This window comes from Nelumbo nucifera, chromosome 3 (assembly GCF_055504915.1).
Source record: "Nelumbo nucifera cultivar China Antique chromosome 3, China Antique-T2T, whole genome shotgun sequence".
NCBI classification, from domain to species: domain Eukaryota; kingdom Viridiplantae; phylum Streptophyta; class Magnoliopsida; order Proteales; family Nelumbonaceae; genus Nelumbo; species Nelumbo nucifera.
The window spans coordinates 60,161,219-60,178,617 of NC_142651.1; the positions used below are offsets into that span (position 1 = coordinate 60,161,219).

The following is a 17,399-nucleotide window of genomic DNA, read 5'->3' on the forward strand; positions in this document are numbered from 1 at the left end:
AACCACCCAATTAACCGGGACCTGTGGGGCATTCTGATTTTTAGTCCGGTTCGAGTCTTACAACACTGGATACGTAATTCCTTTTTTTTATTTTGTTATAAATCAAATTATAGGGGCGTTGCTAGAAACCTCATATATGTAAATCAAAACAAGGCAGGATGCAAATCAAAATAGAACAATTTAGATCTAGGAAGGCAGGATGCATGACACGACCTAAAGCCCTGACTTGCCAAAATGTAAAGTGAAACAAGATTTAGGTGAATCAAATTTCACCGATTGTTAGTAAAACCCAAGTAAAAATTCAAACATGTTTTGAAGCTAAAACATTCGATACAACTCATTTACAAGTGTAGATAGGGGCAACTTTTCTCTCTAAGATGGTCGAAAAGCTCAATCGCCATAAATCCTAAATGGTAAAGTGGTATGTTTTTAAGATTCTTCTCTGAATATGTTTATTATTAATGTAATGTATTAGTTAAAACAGAAATACCGCTTCCTTTCGACTGAAGAAAACTTGTAAGAACAAACCCTGTAACATATGAACAAGCTTATTCCGGCACGTTTTTGTTTGATTTCAGAAACTGTTATATGATGAGTTTTCCATTTCACTCTTAAAAATTCGGGTTTTCATTGTTCAGTCTACCCCATAAAAACCTTTAGGTGAACTATAATCCACCTCAGAAATCTGAAATTGCAGCCCCCTCCTAGTCTACTAGTAGCCCCCCCTATAAACCGTATCCTGCCCTAGATTTGACATCAATCCACAATCAGTCATTCCACCGTAGAAATCTTAACTCCAGGTGGACTGAACTCTAAATTTCTCAAACACTCTAAATTGTAACTTTCAGCCAAACAATAGCTTGATCATATCTCAACCCTTATGGTCTTATATCTCCGCTTTTTTATTAGGTAGAAAATAGTAGAATTAAATACAAAAATTGCAGCAAGTTGTAAGCTTCTGAACAAAAAGCGAGAGAAAAAAGAAATAAAACTAAAAGTGATGTGAAATCCTAATGGAGTTCCAACCCGATCGTCCGATTAAACATCAGTCTAAAGATAAATAGCCTGATTTATACGTGAATTCATTGCTAAAACGGGCACCAACCATACCCCAACTCGACTGTTCGCCTGTTCCCGGTCCCAATCCTATGGTTTTGCTTTTTTTTTTTTTTGTTTGGTCCCAGCCAAGTCAGTTTGGGCTTGTCGTAAGGCTGTGGATAGCCTGAGAATGGTCCAAGTCAGCCTATGAGCCAAACGGACCCAACCTTTTACAATGCGCGTATACTTTTCGTCTGTAGCATATACATACTCAAATGAGAAAGGAACATTACATAAGTATGCCTGTCCATCTACATTTATGTATGTATCTATCCTCAACAATAAAATTACTAGTTTTGTCTTGAGAATTAAGGGATGACAATGGGCAAGAACTGTTTATGGATTTAATTTGTAATACAAAATCCACCTTGTCAATTTTTTAGAGAAAATTCGGAACATGATGAAAAGAGAAAAATGAATTTTTTTTTGTGTGCCATGTCACCAATTACCGAGACACAGCATGTAAATTTTGCATTTTTTTGCTCTCTATAAGGATCTTCTCTGTTCCTTTAGACGACGTTCAATCTCCCATGTCTTTCCATCACTCTTCTAGTAGCAAGTGCAGCTGCCTCGCTCGCTCGAAGTGTTCCAGTAGCCATAATTGCAGCAAATTCACTGCTTATTTCCTCCTGCACCTTGCTCCGGGCATCCCCAAGAGGATCCCCGGGAACCCCATTGACCTTTGTTCCAGCTGATTTGGCAGTAGGTTGGTTGGTAGAACTGAGAACCTCCTGTGAAGTCCTTCCAGAATCTACAGACACATTTTCATCTGTTTTCGAAGGGACCTTTGTATCATTGTTGGTTGGTTCCCTTGTAGGCATGTTGGTGCTACCGTCTGAGTTGACGGCCGATGTCTTCTGGGAGGACTCCACCAAGGTAGGTCTAAACCGAGGAGCTTGTGGGACAGCACCAACCCTCAAAGTTGCCTCCAATTGCTGTATCATGGGCACTGCACATTCACAATATTAACACAAGTAAATAAAGAATTAAAGAAATAAATAAAAGCAGATGAACTTTTACTTGCGAATAAAATGAGAAAATCTGCTAATGAAAGAAAAATGATAGGCGCTTAATTCCTCCCAACCCAAACATGCAAACAAACCAGTTCTTCCATGGAACGATAAGATGATCAGCTCACTTTTCTTTTGTTTGCTTTGCCTCTAATCGTGCAACAATGATGCAAGTATAAACGCAATAAATTATAGATCCAATTGGGCAAAGGAGCTGAAGCAAAGAAGTTATAACTTAAGAGTAAATGTCAAAGCTATTTTAAGATTCTCTTCTTCTCATATTGTAGAAAATTCTATGGAATGGTCCAGTTTGAAGGGCATGCACTTTAGTTTCTACATGGATCCTCTTAATTAAACTGATTGCTAGAATACTCTTAGACCCTCTTTATGCTGAAGAAAAAGATCAACTCGTCCCACAACACCACCTGAATGAAATTCACCCTCATCATCAAGTCTAAACATGAGCAAGGGGAGAAATGAGATGGTGAGAGGATGAGAGGGTGAAGCAAAGAGAAGGTTGCTGAGAGGGTGAGAGGGAGAGGAACTGTGTTTTCATCTGGTGCCATTGTCTGAGTTGGTGAGAGGGGGAGAAGGGGAGGAGCTGAGATGGGAGATTTTGTGGAGGTAGGCCGTTGGAAAAAAGTTTTGAAGATTGAATCTAAGGAACTCCTATTTGAGGAACAGAGATTAAATGGTCAGCTGAGCTTGAAGATCAGGGAAGCAAAGAGAGGGATGGTGCTGTTAGAAAGACTGGGGGTAATTGAAGGGCTCAAGGAGTTTGTGGAAGGTGCAAGTAACAAAGGCAAGCAAAATAGTTGGAAAGAGCTTTTCTCAGAAGCTGGAAGAAGGGTTGTTGTAGAGTGTAAGAGAAACCTTAAAGGTTATTTTATTTCCTTGATAGAATTTTTTGGCAAGGGTAGAAGGAAGAGTCAGGGCTGGAAGGCAGTTCTTGACGCCTTATGTGAACTGCTGAAACGCACGAGTGTAAAAAGAGAAGCAATAGTAAAAAGGAAGATAAGCAGGTCTAGTAGTTTGGTGAACAAGACTAAGAGCCTCCTTTAGTGTTAGCTGGGGCAGGTAATTACAGAATGGGAGTAAACATACAGAGAGGGGATTGGGAAAGAAAATTGATAGTTGAAGCTTCAGATCCCATTCTTGACTGGAGGAAAGTTGCAGATCTGTTAACAGCAAGGTTAAAGTTGAAGAGCACATTTATTTTAACATCCTTTGAGAAGAACAAGGCTTTGCTGGATTTGTTTGAGAACAGAGTAGAAGTTGAGGCTTTAAACATCCAAGCTAAACTTGGAAATTTCACAGTATCAAGATGGTGTCCGGGTTCAAACTCCAAAGATCTCTTTGTTGAAGATGGAGTGGTGGTGCGTCTGCTAGGTCTTCCCTTTCATTTGTGGAAGCAAGAAACTGCTGAAGCCATTGCTTTGATGTGTGGAGGATCACTAGGAGGGGCCTTTTGGGGAGACCTTTGTTCAGTTTCCATTCTATTGAATAGAGTAAAACCTGAGGAGATACCTCGGAAGATAGAGGTGCTAGTCGAGAGGCAGTGCTACTCAGTGTAGCTGGCTTCATCCACTGAATCGATGCTCTGGAAAAAGGCTCGAATAGAGGGAGATGAGAAGGTTGAAGAAGAAGAGCTGCGTGGCAAGAAAGGGTTGGAGGATTCAAACAAGAAAAGCACTTTCACTAAAATGGAAAAACATTTGCTGGAGAAACAAAAGGGTAGTAGGCAGGGGGTGGGATTTTCGCGTGTGGAAGAAGTGAGCAGTCTGGAGGGTGGCAGGTCCTTTGCACAGGTTGTAACTGGAGCCAAGACTGTTCTGAACAGGGAAAAGGGGTTGGGCCAAGGAAGATTTGAACTTAAACCTGTTAGAACCAAACTGGGGTCGGGGCTGGACGCGCGTGACCTTCTTAAAAGTCACATGATCTCGCGGGTGCTTACAAATGGGCCAAAGCAAAAGCCCATGTGGGCTGCAAAGGGTATTCTTAAAGGCTCAAACAGGCCAGCGGGTCCGACCCAGATTGTTTATAAGGCGCGTGAGACACTAAAGAAACACGTGACTGGGGTTTCAACTATGATAGACTTCGGTTTCGGTCTATCATCGTCCCCAGCCGCGAGCCAAAAGGGGGAATGCGCGCAGCGTCGGAAACCAGGAAAGAAGAGGGCGTTACAATGGGTCTCCCGACGCAGCTTGAAGGAGCTTAGCCCCGTGCGAGGCTTCTCAGAGAGGCCGGAGCTAAGTTTCACTAGGGGAAGAACTGAAGAGAAGAAAGAGAAGTTTGAAGGGTGGGTGCAGTGCGCTGAAGACGATGGTGAACCGGAGGACTTTTCTGTCGATGGCTCTAGCATGGGCAGTGTAAACGATGAAGGCAGTTGTGTTGGAGGTGATATGGAAGGGTGGAATATTGGAAGATTATTCCAGGGTGAAGACTGCAATCGGATTATCTCATTCCCAAGACCACAGAGTGCGCAAGGTTTTTCGGAAGGAGAAAATTGGGAGAACCGGAAGCAGAGCAGGAATATGCTATCTAGGGGTGACCCAGGGGTAGAGTGGAAAGATCACCAGGTTGACCAAAGGACAGAAGTACTTCCCAACCAACTCAGGAAGATAATTATTTACCAACCTTCGGAACAAGAGAAGGAGGCCGGGAGCAGTCCTATTCTAGCTTGTCCTTCAGGCCCAGGTAACCATGTGATTTCGGTTTGTGCTACTAATGTGTCTCATGTGTCTTTGGTTCCAGATTCCGTACCTGTACCATGTCCTATAGCCCATGAATATGCAGCCGAGCTAGTAGGCGGGCTCTCTGAGGAGGGGGAGAGGGGAAGGAAGGATTGTAGAGAGGTGCGGGAAGAAAGGTATAGAAGTGGACAAGTGTGGGAAATCATTGAAAGAGTGTTTAAGGATGTGGAAGGGCAGCTGATATGGAGGAGGGAAGGGGAGGAAGGAAGAGAGGAGGGGTTAATGGAGAGGAGGGACAGGAATGAGGGTAGAGATGGAGAGGTTTACGGGGAGAAAGCAAGGAAGGAGGGAGGTAACAATAAGGGGAGGAAGGTTAGAGAGGAAAGAACTGAGGTAGGAATAGAGGAGAGGAAGGAAAGGCAGGTGGACAGAGATGAAGGGGATTCTGTAGGAAGGGTAGGGGTGGTGGAATCGGTGAGAGAAGACACGATAGCAGAATTTGTAGGGAAGTTGGGTTGTAGGCTAGAGGATTTGAACGAGTTGAAATAAAGTTTACAGAAGAGGAAGATGCAGATCATAACAAAGAAGAGGAGGTTGAGTGAAGTAGAGAGACTAAAGAGAGATGTAGGAGACAAGAAGCTCGAGGTAAAAAGAGATAGAAGGAAAGGGGGAAAATAGCGGGTAGGTGGCAAGGGGTTTGTAAAAAGAAGCGGAATGAAGAGACTTAGTTGGAATGTGAGGGGAATCGGGAGTGTGAAGAAGAGAGCAACAATAAAAGAGGTAATAAGACGGTATGACCCAGACATTGTGCTATTGCAAGAGTCTAAGAGAATGGAGTTTAGTGACAAATGGGCAAGGAGTGTATGGAAAGCTAGGGGGATTAGTTGGGTGGCGGCTCCATCCTGAGGTGCTTCCGGGGGGATTGTAACAATGTGGAAGAGGGATGTGGTTGAAGGGATGGAGGAGTTGATCGGAAAGTACTCGGTTTACATGAAGTTTAAGCAGCAAGAGGACGAATATATGTGGGTGCTCACAAATGTTTACGGACCGAATGATTACAGAGAGAGAAAGGAGTTGTGGGAGGAACTGGCTGATGTTAGAGGGTTGTGGGATGGGCCTTGGTGCATGGGTGGGGTCTTCAATGTGATAAGGTTCTTGGAAGAGTCCAATAAGATTAACCAGAGGATGACAAAAAGCATGAGGAAGTTTAACAGTTTTGTGGATGCCTTTGAGCTTAAAGAGATTCCCCTAGCGCATAAGGCATTTACATGGTCAAATCTCCAATCTAGACCCATTTGCTCTAAGCTGGATAGATTGTTGTTCTCTTTGGATTGGGAAGAACATTGGGGAACCTTGGATGCTAGGGCTCTCCCAAGGGTGACCTCGGATCACTGGCCCATAGTGTTATACAAGGAAGAAAGAAGGTGTGGAGGTCCTACCCCCTTTAGATTTGAAAATATGTGGTTACTGCATCCAGGGTTTACTAACAAAGTGAGGGAGTGGTGGCATGAGTGTAACCCGTCGGTGGAGTGGGAGGGGATAAAATTCCATAAGAAACTACAATTCCTGAAAGCAAGAATTAAAGAGTGGAACTTGATGGAGTTTGGGAGGACAGAAGAAAGAAAGGGAGACTTGATGAATAAGATTGAAAGCCTTAACTTTAAAGAGGAAAGGGGAGAATTTGGAGAGGAAGACAATGACCTCATGAGAGAATTGAGAAGACAGTTAGAGGATTGCCTGCACAAGGAGGAAATTAGCTGGAGGCAAAAATCTCGGTGTAAATGGTTGCAAGAGGGAGATAGAAACACTAGGTATTTCCACTCTCTAGTAGATGGCAGGAGAAGGAAGAACTTTATCTCCAAATTGGTAGTAGATGGAGTTGAGTTAGTACAGCAAGAGGAGATTGCCAGGGCCTGTGTGGAGCATTTCAAATCTATTCTAAGAAGGCCTGTGAGTAGAAGGGTGTGGGTAGAAGGTTTGGATTGGCCAGATGTAGGGGTGGAGAACAGGAGAAGGATGGAAAGAAGCTTTAATTTAGAAGAGATCAAGGAGGCTGTGTTTTCTATGGATAGAACAAAAGCTCCAGGGCTGGATGGGTTTAAGATGGCCTTTTATCAGGATTGTAGGGATATTTTGAAAGATGATCTCTTGCAGGTGTTTGAGGAGTTTTTCAGGAGAGGAATTGTCAATCCGAGTGTGAACTCTACATTTATAGCCTTAATTCCCAAAAAGAAAGATGCATCCCACCCGAAGGATTTTAGGCCAATAAGTTTGGTGAATAGCTTGTACAAGATCATTGCAAAAGTGTTGTCTTTGAGGCTGAAGAAGGTAATTCCGGATATCATTGAACACTATCAAGGAGCTTTTGTGAGTGGAAGACAAATTACAGACCAGATTTTAACTGCTAATGAGAGTGTGGAGAACTTTAAGAGGGATTAAAAGAAGGGAGTGGTCTGTAAGTTGGACTTGGAAAAGGCTTATGACTTGGTGGACTGGGAGTTCTTGAGGAAAGTTTTAACCAAATTCGGGTTTGGGACTAGATGGTGTAAGTGGATCATGGGCTGTGTCCGGAATTGTCATTATTCAGTGCTAGTGAATGGGACAGTGGTAGATTTCTTTCCAGCCAGTAGGGGTATAAGACAAGGAGACCCCCTTTCTCCTTTCCTGTTCATTTTATTTGCAGAGGTTTTGGGGAAATTGATTCACAGAGCAGATTCTAGGGAGCTCATTAGAGGCTGGAGGGTTGGGAGGATGGAAACCCCCCTCACACATTTACAGTTTGTTGATGACACGATTCTGTTTTGTGAAGGTGGTAATGTGAGGTTTATCAGGAATTTAAAGTCGATGATACAACTGTTTGAGCAACTGTCCAACTTGAAGGTTAACCTTGGGAAAAGCTGTGTAGTGGGGGTGAATTTGGAGGAGGAAGAGATCAGGGAGAGTGCTGAAGTGCTAGGGTGTGAAGTCACGGGGTGGCCTTTGAACTATTTAGGATTACCATTAGGTGATAATCCCAAGAGAGAGAGCTTCTGGAACCCGGTGATGGAAAGGTTTGAAAAAAGATTGGTATCCTGGAAAAAGAATTACCTCTCTCTTGGCGGGAGAATTACATTAATTAAGGCCACGCTTGCTAACTTACCCATCTTCTTCATGCCGGTGTTTAAAATCCCAGTGAAGATTGCTAACAGATTAGAGAAGTTAATGAGAGATTTCCTGTGGGAGCCGGGAGAAGAGAAGAGGGATCATAGAGTTAGCTGGGAAATAGTGTGCAGGAGTAAGTCGTGTCGTGGTTTGGGGCTTGGGAGTATTAGGAGAAGGTATATAACTCTGTTGGGGAAGTGGTTGTGGAGGTTTCCTATGGAGAAGGTGAAGCTATGGGCTAGAATAGTGGCAAGTATTCATGGGCTGGAGCACAATGGATGGGGCGCTGGAATCAGAGCTAGGATCACAAGCAATTCTCCTTGGAAAGCCATTCATGACCTGCTACCAGTTTTCATTCCTAATATCAGGTATGACTTGAATTCCGGTAATTCCATAAAATTTTGGGAACAAACCTGGGTGGGGAGCGCCCCTCTAAAGGATCAGTTTCCGTCTTTGTATGCTCTTTCTGATTTGAAAAATGAGCCGATCTCGTCTTTCACCACCCCGTCCTCTTCAACTTCTGGGATTGGGTGGAACTTGGGTCTAAGAAGGGATTTGAGGGATTCAGACTTCGACTGTATTTCGAGCCTTCTTGCAATTCTTAATAGCATTGTCTTAAACCCCACTAGGGCGGATTCTAGAATCTGGACACCTAACCCCAATGGCATTTTCTCTTGTGCTTCTTTCTTCAAAGTCTTAAGTCAGTCCACCAGTCCTACCCTGTCCCCTTTTCCTGTTGGTGAGGTTTGGTGCAGAACTATACCTCCTAGGGATGGTAGTTTTTGTTGGGAAGCCTATTTGGAAAGAATCAACACTGGTGATCTACTCCAAAAGAAGAGACCCAATACTTGCTTGTCACCTCAGTGGTGTGTTCTGTGCAAAGCAGATGGGAAGACTGGTTTTCACCTAATGGTGCCTGCCACTTCGCAAGGTCGTTGTGGGATTGGGCTTTCTCCTTGTTTGGATGCAGCTGGAATCCCCCATCAGACATGCAAGGCCTTTTCGCCCCCTCCTTCAAGTGGCGGTTAAAAAGGGTAAGGACAATGTGGAGAGGACTAAGGGTTTCAGTATGTTAGACACTGTGGGAATAAAGGAACTCCAGGATATTCTCAGAAACTCAGAGAGGGACAACAGATTTGAGGACTATCATACAGTTTAGGGCGGTACAGTGGCTGAAATCTCTGAAAATATTCACAGATTACACTGTGGATGACATGTTGAGGAAGTGGGGTGAAATTGCAAGTTGCACGAAGACCAAGTCAGTACTGAGTGTGGCTTGGACCCCCCCACCTAGTGGATTCTTGAAATTAAACTTTGATGGATGCAGTAGGGGAACCCGGGACAATCAGGGATCGGGCGTGTTTTTAGAGATGAAAATGGGGCCATCTCTGCTATGTTCTCAGACCCAATTGGAGTGGGTGACTCCCTTAGAGCTGAGATATGTGCAATTATGGAAGGAGCCCGAAAAGCAAAGGAATTGAACATCAAGAAACTTATAATTGAAAGGGATTCAGATGTGGTGATAGGGTGGCTGACTAAAGAACAAAATGATCTTTGGAAGTATAACAATGAGAAGAGGAAATTCAAATGGCTGGTGTGGGAGATGGAAGTTAAGACATGTTGGATTAAGAGATCAGCTAATTCCCTAGCTGACGGTTTAGCAAAACAAGGGGCAGAAAGGGATTCCTTGTTTTGGGCTAAGTTGTAATGTTAGTGTCCTTGTATCTTTGTATTTTCTTCTTTCCTTTCTTGAAGTTCTTTGTGACTCTTGGAAGATAACTGTGTTTGTCTTCCACTTGTAAATTTTCTACTGATGAATTAATGAAAGTGTTGATGATCAAAAAAAAAAAGAGTAAATGTCAAAGCAGAGCAAAAAATTGGTTCTCTTCTTTCCAAAGAGTTCAAGATCACAGGAGCCTAATTGATGACAAATCATCCAACCACACCTAACTCAACCAGATAAAATATCTTGTCTTACCCATGTTAGGAATTGGATCGTAGTGTTCCAAATTCATACAACAGGTAAGCTTGGTCAAAACAACCAAGAATTCATGCAGTGACAAGCCTGAATAATGACAGTTGTATGCAATAATCTTTCACCGTACTAAACCAGTACAGCCCCATCCCAGTTTAAGACAGTCTGATCACTGGCCTAAATGGTCAGCTATTAAATATATAGCCTCTAAAGCTATATTCTTCTAATAGCAAACACAGACAACGGTAGTAACAGAAGCATAAAAGAAAATGCCAGGAATTTTGTACATAACCTATAACCAGACAGAATTTCCAAGAATCATATTAAAAGGATTAATATGCAATCTAATTAAACAAGAAATATGGATGAAAAACTCACATATAAGAACACCCATTGGGCTGCTCATAACCTCATTAGGAAGCTGCAGGATGTAGTCAGGAATAGAAGCACCCACTAAAAATTGGGCAACCTCATTGCTGAAGTTATTGCAGTTATGTGTCAGCAAACTGTAGGTTTCAGCTGTGTATCGAGGACTGATATCCTGTAAATACTGCTCAAAGAGATCCTTGGGCACATGAGTCACGCCCAACTCCACCACCCGAATTGGAGTCCCATATGGTGTTGTTCCAACTGGAGAGTTTTGGATCCCTCCTCCAAAGTAATATTCATTACCATATACTACTATGCCTGTGTGCCTGTTTAAGCAGCCAACAACATGAGAAACCAATTTCCTTGAAAGCTTACAGATCAGATAAAACACATGTAGAGTTAATAACATGCTTTCACATTCTACCCCCCCAAAAAAAAACAAACATGCTTCCAGGTCATATGGTAGCTTAATTATTGTAAGGACTGTAACTTGTTAACAAGAGAAAATCTAGAAAACTACGAATTAAGGTATGTATAGTCATTTCCCTTTAACCACAATTAAAAGACTCCAACTCAATTAGTAGTTACATTATTGTAAGGACCGTAACTTGTTTACGAGAGAAATTCTAGAAAACTATGAATTAAGGTATGTAGAGTCATTTCCCTTCAACAACAATTAGAAGAAGACTCCAACTCAATTAGTAATTACATTATTGTAAGGACTGTAACTTGTTTTTTTTTATCAATATGGACTGTAACTTGTTTACGAGAGAAAATCTAGAAAACTATGAATTAAGGTATGTAAAACCATTTCTCTTTAACCACAATTAGAAGACTCCAACTCAACTTGTCAGAATCATTGTTTTAAAAAGCTTAAAGCTTGAGGTGAAGCACACACATTCAAGTTCTATTAGTTTCTCTTAATGTTTTACAGGAGTTCAATGCAAAAAAGGGTTAATCAAGTTCTTAGTTTCTCTTGGATAAATCAAATGGGATTTGTTTTTCTTATTAGTCTAAATCTAACATCCCAAGCTTGTTATTTTTATCATTTCTTTTCCTAATGGACTTATTTTCTTATTACTGATTTTTTGTTTCTTTTTTTTTCTTCATTGATCAGATCAACTAAATTGTTTCCTTCCTACTAAATTGGTCATGTGAATAATTATTAGTTGATTAGTCCAGCCTTCATTTTGAAACATGAAATGTAAGTGTTTATAATTGTTAGTTGATTAGTTATTATTTTATTTAATGTATAACAAGAACTTATTGCTTATAAACTTTTATTTTATGGATATTTGTACCTTAATCTTTCTAATTTGGTATTTTACATGTTGTTTTTATTATTCATAAACTTTAATTAAGTTTTTTCTTAATTTTTTAGGCTTACGACTCACCTTTTTGGGCCATTACACCTCAACTATGCCTTTAGCCTTTTGGTCTGAATTCTCCCATAACTTAAGGGTGGCATGCACGTGCATTGACCCAAAAAGATTATACACATGCATGTCAATCTACAAGGCTGGATAATTGACCTACTAAAACTTTCATATCTATACTAGCTGCTTAGCTGATGCTCCAAGCCCCAAACAACATTTCCTTGATATCCAAATAACCAAATAGCAGGAAATAAATATAAAACAGCACTAGGTTGGCCATACTTAACACGTGTTTATTAATAATAGCTCTACAAATCAATCCCAGGTTCAGGACATCCCCAAACCATACTTATTATAATAATAGGCCCCACTAAAGTTTTCATTTTTATACTAGTTGCTTAGCTGTTTACAACCACATCTCCTTGCCATCCAAATTCAAATAGCAGAAAACAAATTTGAAACATCACTAAGTTGACCATAACAATGTTTATTATAATAGTTTTACAAATCAATCCCTGGCTCAGGAGTCGGGACATCCCCAAATCAGATTTTCTTGCATGACCCTGATTTTGCTAAAAAATCTTCTAGGTAATTGGCAAATCTACAGACCCACCTGAATAACTAATTCAGGCTGGCTACCAATTTCCTTCACTTCTCTGACTAGAAACCTGTATATCCTCAGCATCTAATGTTCTGATCTCAAAGAAATAACAACTTGACAGTTTCCCCCAACAATCAGGTTAGTACAGCCTTCCATGGATACAAAATTTATGCCTTGAATGAAAGCCTAACAATTCAGCTCTAGGAGAGTTCCTATGTCCCAGCAGCCTCAAGAAGCTGAATTGATGCTAATATTATCTCTCACCACTCACATACCAAAAGCACCATGATTACCTAGGATGCAGTCACCAAAATTTAATTTTGTGCCCCCCATCTCAGACTACTGATGTCTTCTAGAAGAAAAGCCAGCTACCATCTGCCAGCTAATCAATAAATCGCCCATTTTGAAATCTTTGAATTGTTCACACATGAAGAACCTGTGAATTGTTCACACATGAAGAACCTGTGAATTGTTCACACATAAAGGCCCAATGTGCTACTCTCACTGTGATGATTTCTATCAGTGAAAATGTTTCTTTGTTCTCAAATGCTCTTGCATTCCTTTCACAGACTCCAGAAGATAGCTTTCCTTACAATGCCACAAAATTTTCAAATTTTTTGTAGAACAAAAGATCAACTTCGAAGTAAAAAAGATGACCCATTTGCTTAATGAAGTCTGTGATATCTCTAATCTTCTTTCTTGCTCTGTCAAATGGGTTCCAATAGAGTTAAATGCTTTGGATGATCTGATTCTTTAGCAAAATCAGTGTACGTTGTTGCAGTCACTTTCCTAGTCTACAACAATACAACAGCTTTTTCTTCTTTCTTACAATGCCACAAAATTTTCAATTTCCTTTGTAGAACAAAAGATCAAATTTGAAGAAAATAGATGGCCCATTTGCTCAATGAAGCCTGTGATCTCTCTAATCTTTCTTGCTCTGTCAGATGAGTTCCAAAAGAGTTAAATGTGTTGGCTTATTATTTTTTTTATCAGTAATGTGTTGGCTGATTCTTTAGCAAAACCAGGGGTGGACAGAGATTGTTTTTGGTAAAGTACTAGTGTGTTGCCACTGTAATTGCTGTTTTGTAGCTATGTGGAATTTTTGTACATCATCTCATGTATATCCCAACCCACCCGCCCAGCCAACCTTAGATTCTAATTTTTTCTTTTGGTAAAACCTTTGATTCTAAATGAAAGTGCCATTTTTCAAAAAGGAAAAAAACGAAGAAAAAATATCAACTATATTCAGAAAAGGTGTACATTGTTGCAGTCACTTCCCTAGTCTACAACACTACAACAGCTAATTTGACATCGCCTAAATGTTTCAACTAATTAATTAATTAAATGCCCAAAAAGGTTCAGTTTCACAACAAGGCAGACTTTTCCCTGTTTTAACCACCAGACAGACTTATTGGGCTTAAACTAGCTTCCCATCAGAGTGATCAGGCCATGCTGGTCATTTTGGACTGCAAACTACACTGCTAAATATAAAACTCTCTTCTATAAGCACATCCCATAAGTTGACTCCATGTCCTAGGCTCCTAGCAAATCCAGATATGCTTCAACTACTGCATACCCACTCAGAGCTTCAACGGTTTCCCTTATCAGAGTTCTGTTTAATGGTAGTGAACATGTCTTACATAATATATCTGTGATGCTATCTAATATTTTTGTTTAACTTCTGTAAATGGTTTGGGTTCCAGTTTTCCATTCTCAGAAGTAATTAGAGGTTATTATTTCCCGTCTTTTAAATGAACAGAGGGGACATAGAGGGGGGGGGGGAGAGAGAGAGAGAGAGAGAGAGAGAGAGAGAGAGATTCAATGATTCCATTACTGGCTCATATAGCGTCCCATCATTTTATTTAATTATTGCCAAGAGGCTTGGCATGTTGAACAATAACTACTTGTAACAAAGTAGATGTATGCAACCAAAATACAAAACAAGGCATCATAAACAAAGTAGATGTACGCAACCATATTTTGGTACATAGAATGAGTCCAAGACTTTGTACCCATGCACACACATGAGAGAGTTAGAATGGAGAGAGGGAGTTGCTTCAGAGAAAAGATGTGGATTATGGATTACCCCAATTCATTGTCTCCAAATATGTGTACACAATTATAAATTTGACCTTCTTTTCTTGTTTTCGATTGCTTATTGCTTAAGGACAATAAAAAGCAAAAGAGAAACCTGGTTCATCCTCGTAGATAAAGATAAACCAGCTTCATAAAAGTAGGAAAGTCACTTTGCTCAAATAGTATAGACAATCTTTCCTCATTTATTCTTCATTTGCTTAAGTTGGCTTAATATCTTAAAACAGCCCCATGCAAATATCCATACTTAATTTGAAAAATAGAGTCAATTGTGTTCTGCAGTTCTGCCCAATTCCCCAAGCCCAGCCATCTATTTTAGGCCCCAGGCCTTTACCCTTAGGGTCAATCCCCTCATTTAATCCAATGGACCTCTCAGCCCACCTTACATCTATATCCCACTCTTGAAAGCAAATAGAAGACACCAGTGTTGAATATTCTAGAAACAACTTAAAAGATAATTTGTGCTTTCTTTTTGGTTATTTTATTAGGTAGATTGATTAGCGAGTAAGGATTTTTTGTGTCCCTAATCCCTATAAATCTCCATATGGTTGTTGCCATTTTCACTTATAAGTCATGTCAGGCAATGTCTAGAACCTAAAATCAATGTTCCTGTTAAGAAACATGATCACTGTTGTCAAGCCTTCTTCCCAAAGTCATAACTTTGATTTCAGTGAAAAAAAGCACTTAGCATGAGAAACAATAAAAAATTTTGTAACTAAGCTTTTTCCAGCCAAAAGAAATGACTGAATTCATGATCTTAATATCTCAATACTTGAAACAAAATCCTATTACATGTAGAGGTCTCAATTTAGATCCCAAAGTTCAAGCAACTTAGCAACCATGACGAGAAAATGTATTTGGCACTTTTCTCCTGACATAAAAATCGCAGTTTCCTTATAGGTTACTATGACATCGTCATCCCCATTCCACTACATTTTTCAAAGTCCATACAAGATGCACTTTCAGCCCATATCCTTTTGTGTTTCTACATGTATGTCCTAAGATTTGTGTTTCATTGACCCACTACACCTTGGGTGAAAGAAAAGCATATATGAGTTAGGCATCCATACTCCATTATATCAAGTATGTAAAACTTTACGACAAGCAGTTATCATCTAGCATAGCATCCAAATCACAAGTAACCTCACCAAATGCCATCAATCGCTTTCCCTAAGAATGTACTGGAGAGCTGACGAGCAAGCCCTTGGCTTAAATCATAAACATTCAAAGACACTTTGTGACCATCCTGTTGCATTTTGGTGGTTGTGAGTTAACGGGAATATGATTCCAAAGCACACAGTTTTTTATTTAAAAAAAATACATATTTTAAGTATGAAAGTGTAAATACTCATAAAACAGAGAGAAATTAACAGAACAAAGAAGGAATAAGAAAAAAAGTGAGGAACAATAAAATGAGATCATACCTCAGCCATCTCTTAGATGCCCAAGATACAAGTTTAGTAGTTAGAAATGCTGAGACTGCTGGAGCTATATCAAGAAAATCTGTTTAAACCATATTCAGACAAATGATGGTTTCAATAACAGACATAAGCTGAACACAAACAAGGTCAAAAACAAAATCTCAATACACATTCAACTGGATAATCCACGGTAGGTCGATCAGTTTAAGGTTCTGTATCTTATTGTTGGTGCATTGTCTTTCTTTTTTTACTGTTTGCATTATCCATATGGTTCATATACCAAACAAAATCCAGATGATTGGAATGACAAAAATTTATAAGGAATTCCTAGAACTCAGTTTGAAAGGAGTACAAATTCAAATATGTAAAGTGGAAAACCTTGCACTTTGTATTATCTTGTATGTATTTGCACTCTACGTATTTGCATTTATACTCCTTCCAAACTGAGCCCGGGAAAAACTCCTAATAATATTGATCTAAATAGTATGATAGAAAAGAAAATCCAAAATTAGCAACACATATCATCAAAAAGGTAACTAGAAAGAAACGAAAAAGAAAAAAATCCAAACACGATAATTTTCTAAGCAACTAACCATTCAAAGCATATCAAATTGGTAACGAAGATCAAATAAAACAGAAGCTTCTTCTCCAACCTCGTTATCAACGACAAGATCAAATTTTTAGGAGAGAAATTCCAAAGAACCACGGATTGTACCCTCATCTTAAACCACAAAATTGCAATAAGAAAAAAAAAACAATTCAAAAGAAAAATGATAGGCTGTTCAGCCTGATCTACATTTTGCAAAAGATAAATCAGATCTGGAGAGCAAAATTGCAGGAATAATGAAAAGTACCTGAAGAAAATAAAGATCGCGAAAACGCGAGATCTCTCTCCTCGAAACTGTGGAAAAACGAGGGAAAGTTCGAAGAATGCAGAGAGAGAGAGAGAGAGAGAAAGCAGAAAAAAACGAGCGGCGGAAGAGAAACCCTCCCTTTTATACAGGCGAGGGAGGAGATTCTCAGGAACGGAGGAAGCAGCACGGTCGAGGGCGAAAGAGGATCCCTTCTAGTTTCTAGAAGCTACTAACCACAACCAATTTGACACGTGGTACGACGGGGAGTCAAAGATCTCCACAGCCCTCCTTTTGGCCCCACATTTTCCGCGGTTTGTGTAACGTGTTGTTGGTGACCGTCATCCATCGTCTGTTTGGAAATAAGATCTGCTTGGGCCCGCACGTTCGGTTTTGCTTTTTTCATCAATCTTTTTCAACGGCAAACGGTAGTGTTTGGCTGTTATTTACCGGTGATCATTTTCATCCCAGTCGAGCGCCAACGCACTTTTTTTTGGTACTAGTAGAATGGTCCGTTTGATGAACGGAAAATTTTAAATGAATGATTAATCATAACCAGATATAAAATTTACTAAATTGGGTGTAGTCACTTAGGTTGATTTTTGATTGGCTGTGTTAGTATCAAGAAGCTTTGACCTAAAATGAAACTAAACTTCAATTTCTTTAATCTTAATTAAACATGGCTGATAAGGTTACGAAAACAGAATTAACTTAAAACATGATTAATGATTCCACTTAATATATAATGTAAATGTGAATATATAAAAGTA

At 40.0% G+C, this 17,399-nt stretch overlaps 1 protein-coding gene across 2 annotated transcripts; it reads right to left on the reverse strand.

The window, feature by feature from the left end:
- Window positions 1-1,422: 1,422 nt before the first annotated feature.
- On the reverse strand, window positions 1,423-16,801 carry LOC104602188 (uncharacterized). Of its 2 annotated transcripts, XM_010265790.3 has the most exons (6): window positions 16,633-16,782; window positions 16,372-16,499; window positions 15,782-15,860; window positions 15,506-15,603; window positions 10,296-10,612; window positions 1,423-2,047 (listed from the first exon to the last, which is right to left on the reverse strand). In XM_010265790.3, exons 3-6 carry the CDS (start codon window positions 15,788-15,790, stop codon window positions 1,608-1,610), a joined length of 864 nt encoding a protein of 287 aa, XP_010264092.1. In that variant the 5' UTR covers window positions 15,791-15,860; window positions 16,372-16,499; window positions 16,633-16,782; the 3' UTR covers window positions 1,423-1,607. The 2 variants fall into 2 exon arrangements, with proteins under 2 accessions (XP_010264092.1, XP_088757973.1); XM_088901847.1 differs by lacking the exon at window positions 16,372-16,499 and having other exon boundaries at window positions 16,633-16,801.
- Between the last annotated feature and the right edge of the window lie 598 nt (window positions 16,802-17,399).